A 4,891-nucleotide genomic window follows, 5' to 3' on the forward strand; every position below is an offset into this window, starting at 1 on the left:
TCCCCTCTACGAATGCCCAAAATCGGGTCGATTTTGAAAAACATTCCCTCCGGCTATAGGCCGAAACCACGCTCAAGTGCTTCTATAAGTTATTTTTTACTCGAAAGCCGGTTGCTTTTTTTACGATAAAGCCGCCTCTACTATGCTCGCCATCAACTGATACTGGTTTAGCTTCAGCGGAAGGATGGGGAATCAGGAGAACATGGGGGGGAGGAAGTAGCTACGCCTAACTCAAGATCTAGGAAATGCTTAGTAAGGTATCCCCGGTATTTACTGATTCTTGCTGTCCCTATATATCTGTAATGATCGCTCTGGCTCTGGGCCGTATGATCTTCGGGATGCAGAATAGGGGATCGCTTGTAAAATGGACCAGCTCCGTATCAACGAATCTTCTCTGTTCTTATTTTTACCTGTTGTATTATTTCCTAGGAGGAATACAATGCTCTTCCGTTCTTTCCAATGACAAACAGGAAGTCAGGTTTCAAATGTAATTCCGTGTTGGTAACTTAATTTGGGTCTGGGAGGCCGAAGCTACCGATCAAGCTCCATTTTATAGATTTTATAGCTCAGCCCTCTTTCTAACAATGAATCACTGATTTCCCCGATATTTGCCTCGGAAAGGGGAAACAAGATATCGATGGAATTTACCCACACCATCACCACTTTTGAAAGAGAAAATAAGTGTTCAGCTGACCCAAATTCCGATCGAAAAAACAAAAACTTATGGATTGAATGATTTCGACAAGCGAAATCGACTCGGAACCAAGGGGAACAAGACGAGATTCCGTGTTCACTTATCGATTCCAAAATGAATCGAATTCGTGAACTTTAGAACGATATTACTCCTCTTCCTTACGGCTCCCCTGTGCCTAGTGATTTCTCGTGCTCGATTCATCCCATTCGAGTATATCTACTCGGCTATCCTTAGAAAAGTCAAAAGATAAGGAGCTCAACCTGTGGAAATCCTACTACCATCGGCTGTCACATTCGTTCCCACTTACCGCAGGGATGGATCAAGTAACTGGTGATTCTTTTCAAGGTCAGATGCTTTTTGGGCTTATTTTCTAAAAAATCTTCATTTTGATCGAAAAAACCCGGGGTTAGGCGAATGCGCGGGTACTCTTGATCTGGCTGCTCCATGTAAATTTCCTCATCCAACTCCCCATTAAGGAAAGCCGTCTGCCCATCTGATGAACGAGAAGACCGTGCGAGGCAGCCCGTGATAGTAGTACTCGAATGGTGGTAAATCTAGCCACAGGTGAGTAAGTATCAAAGAAATGCCTACTTTTGCTGCTATGCGGATGGAGGACTTTTGGGCCTGGCATTACGAGAAATCGGGACAGTTCTCTGTCCGTTCTGCTTACCGGATGTTGATAAAAACGAAGCAGCGACGGGGTACCCGTGGATCCACTATGCAATAGACCACTCGGCTAGTGTCGCCATAGGCGACACGCAGAGCCCGCACTGTCAGATGGGAGAGCGCCAACGGCCTTTGGACGATGTCAGGAACGGGGGACCTTGAAGGATCAGGAAGAGAAACATCTGAGCCACCGTCAGACTCATCACCGTCGGAGCCAGCATTGTCAGGCGCCTGAATAGCATGGGATCAGTCCATCATCGCCCGCAGCTTCACTTCACTTCAGTTCAGCTCAGCATACTAGGGAGACCACGGGGAATGTGAGAGTACTGACATATGACCCAATCGCGACAAAGCCTTGTGTTGCAACAACTGTGGCTAGGGATAAGAGTTCCTCGGCTGCAACTTCCAATAACTAAGCTCGCGTAAAAGTATTAGTTAGCGGGTCTTGGTTGAATAGTGGATCTTGGTTGAGAAACTCATAGATAGAGATTGATCTGTTTGCTCTCCGCTTAGTGGTTTCTTACTCGGTCTCCTCATCTGAATAGATGGTCGCACGCTTCAACTAGAATCCAAACCGTAGTAGAACGGGGGCTCAAAAGGAAACTTCAGAGCTGGAATATATAATCTCCAGTAGTACACTTAGCCCTTCGGCCTTATTTCAACTTGAACATGAATTTGCAGCACATTTTGGTGTTATTATATTAACATAAGCATTGAACACTGACGGCTAGCCCATACATGCAAACACAAGAAATCAAACCAAACAAAGACACTTAGCATAGGAGTAGATCGGAATCAAACTAAGACAAAGAACACCTGACATGAAAACAAATGTCTCCAGACACTTATTGAATTTAAACCAACCTTAGAAAACTAAAAAGAGTCTACGGACTCTTCTATTCTAGCGAGATGCTAGACGAATAAAGAGCACTTGCTGCTCCACCCGCAGCGCTTCCTGCCTCTCCTCCAAACCCTCTATGCGCTCTCTGGTAGCGCGAATGCGCGCTTCTTTCTTTGCAGGATCCATTGTTCTAACACTTCTCAACTGGTTGTTTAGCACTCTACGGTGCCCTTCAATCTCATTTTGCAGTTGCTCCGTTTCGGTAGCAATTGCAGAAAGCCTGTTTGCGGTTGCAGCATCCATAGCAATGCGTGCTAGTACTCAATTTCTTTGTGATGAAGTGAAGATATCTATATACCATTTATAGAGTGGTAGAGTAATATCGCCATGCAGTACGAATTGCATGGCTGCATGCAGCCTTTATGAACAAACAAACTTTGCAGAGCCGTTTCACCTAATCGATTCCGTCGGCGGATCATCCACGTCACGAATTGAATGGCAGGCACAATTCTTACTAGTTCTCCGCCCTACTTTTTTCAGTTGAAGACTATCAGGCCTGGAAATGGAAACTTTGGACCCGAGAGACGGTTTGATGTCTCGTACATAGCCAGCCCAGGGCGCTGCCCATAAGGGTCACTGTATGTAGGTTTTCAGCTCTAAGGTCCCCACTCATCACAATCGTTGGCCCTCATCCCGCATTGGAGCATAGCGTTAGTATCTTTCGGTGTATCAACAACATAGGCACCTGATCTATTTGAACTTTAAACCACAAGGGAAGTTTTCACATAAGCAGCCTTTCTCCCGTTAAAAGGTGGGTACCTTTCCCTAAATCCTTCTCCCGTGCATGCTATTCTCCTGTTCCCCCGAAGGGCGGTATCAATACGGCAACCCGAAAGCTCGTTATCAAAGTGGTCTCTTCTCAAAAGCTTATCTGCCAGATGAAAACAAGTTCGTAGTAACAGGTGGCCGTTGAGCTCCTAGTTTGACTGTTGGTGCCAGACTAGAATGGAAGAATGCCCATAATACTGAAATGCAGAAGAATACCTCACTAATAAGAAATAGAGCAACACCCATTGTGCTTCCTTTCTTTTACTAGAGAGAGTAGTCCAAGCCTCTAAATATCTTGAGGGCTTTGTGTTGGATCTGATGGTTGAGCCTTTGTTCTTTGCGAGCCTTGCCTTTCTCTTTTTTGCTCTGCTGTGGAGTTCTTTGATGGTCTATCTTCGCACCTGGCGCTTCTGGCGCTTTCTTCCTTCCACCTTCCTCTTGTACTCGACTCTTCCCCGATCACTCCCCAACAAAGGCTTGCTCGTCTTCGTCATAGTCCAAACTCTTTCTCGTGTGACTGTGGTGCTTTCTTGAGCGATGACTTGGGAGGGTTCCGGTCAGCCCTACCCGGGCAGACAACCTCCCTCATTCACATCAGAAATGGCAAAGATTCCATTTTGGAAAGTCAATCTCTTTTTGTATAGATATAAAATAGCAAAAGTACGGTTCGGAGTCTTTTCTTTCTTATTTGAAATCCAAATCGAAATGCCTCAACTTGATAAATTAACTTATTTCTCACAATTTTTCTGGTTATGTCTTCTCCTCTTTACTTTTTATATTCTCTTATTTAATAATAATAATGGAATACTTGGAATTAGTAGAATTCTCAAACTACGGAACCAACTGCTTTCGCGCCGGGGGGGCGAGATCCAGAGCAAGGACCCTAAGAATCTGGAAGATATCTCGAGAAAAGGTTTTAGCACCGGTCTCTCATATATGTACTCCAGTTTATCCGAAGTATCCCAATGGTGTAAGACCGTCGACTATTTGGGAAAAAGGAGGAAAATCACTCTGATCTCTGATTTCGGAGAAATAAGTGGCTCACGAGGAATGGAGAGACAGATTCTCTATTTGATCTCGAAGTCCTCATATAACACTTCTTCCAGTCGGATCACTTGTTGGAAAAACATAATGCTCACACATGTTCCACACGGGCAAGGAAGCATAGTATTATGATGAAAATGAATGGAATACTCGGCAGAGTAGGAATATTCCTATTAATGATTGTGACAGCTTTTATAGGATACGTACCACCTTGGGGTCAGATGAGCTTTTGGGGAGCAACAGTAATTACAAGCTTAGCTAGCGCCATACCAGTAGTAGGAGATACCATAGTGACTTGGCTTTGGGGTGGTTTCTCCGTGGACAATGCCACCTTAAATCGTTTTTTTAGTCTCCATCATTTACTCACCCTTGTTCTTCCTTTTGATTTAAACGTTCTCCCCCTGGGAGCTGCAGAATTCTGGCAGGGGCAGCCCCCTTTTCCAGATCATGAAAATGTGGTGGAGAGTGATGATTCATCAACTGATTCATCAGGGAGTTCATCTGATGATTCATCAACTGATTCATCAGGGAGTTCATCTGATGATTCATCAACTGATTCATCGGATCTCGACACGGATTATGATGAGCTAACTAATGATTCATCAACTGATTCATCAGGGAGTTCATCTGATGATATGGACTGCTCTGAAGGAACACCCCCCTGAAGCGGAGTACCAACGGCTAGACGGTAAGACCCCGTGCACCTTGACTATAGCTTCGCAGTGACAACCTTGATCGAATGTGTAGGATAGGTGGGAGGTGGTGACACACAACGACCAATCCTGAAAGACCACTCTTTCGTCTAAGGATGCCTAACC

At 44.8% G+C, this 4,891-nt stretch overlaps 1 protein-coding gene across 1 annotated transcript; it reads left to right on the top strand.

Annotated features, from left to right (window-relative positions):
- The first annotated feature begins 3,631 nt into the window (after window positions 1–3,631).
- Window positions 3,632–4,219, top strand: LOC119359297 (putative ATP synthase protein YMF19). The gene has a single exon (XM_037625562.1). It carries the CDS (start codon window positions 3,735–3,737, stop codon window positions 4,203–4,205), a length of 471 nt encoding a protein of 156 aa, XP_037481459.1. The 5' UTR covers window positions 3,632–3,734; the 3' UTR covers window positions 4,206–4,219.
- Window positions 4,220–4,891: the final 672 nt, after the last annotated feature.

This window comes from Triticum dicoccoides, chromosome 2A (assembly GCF_002162155.2).
Source record: "Triticum dicoccoides isolate Atlit2015 ecotype Zavitan chromosome 2A, WEW_v2.0, whole genome shotgun sequence".
In the NCBI taxonomy this organism is placed as follows: Eukaryota; Viridiplantae; Streptophyta; class Magnoliopsida; order Poales; family Poaceae; genus Triticum; species Triticum dicoccoides.

Bases quoted from the DNA above. Each gene is read 5' to 3' on its own strand.
- LOC119359297 (XM_037625562.1), top strand. From the start codon at position 3,735: ATGCCTCAACTTGATAAATTAACTTATTTCTCACAATTTTTCTGGTTA.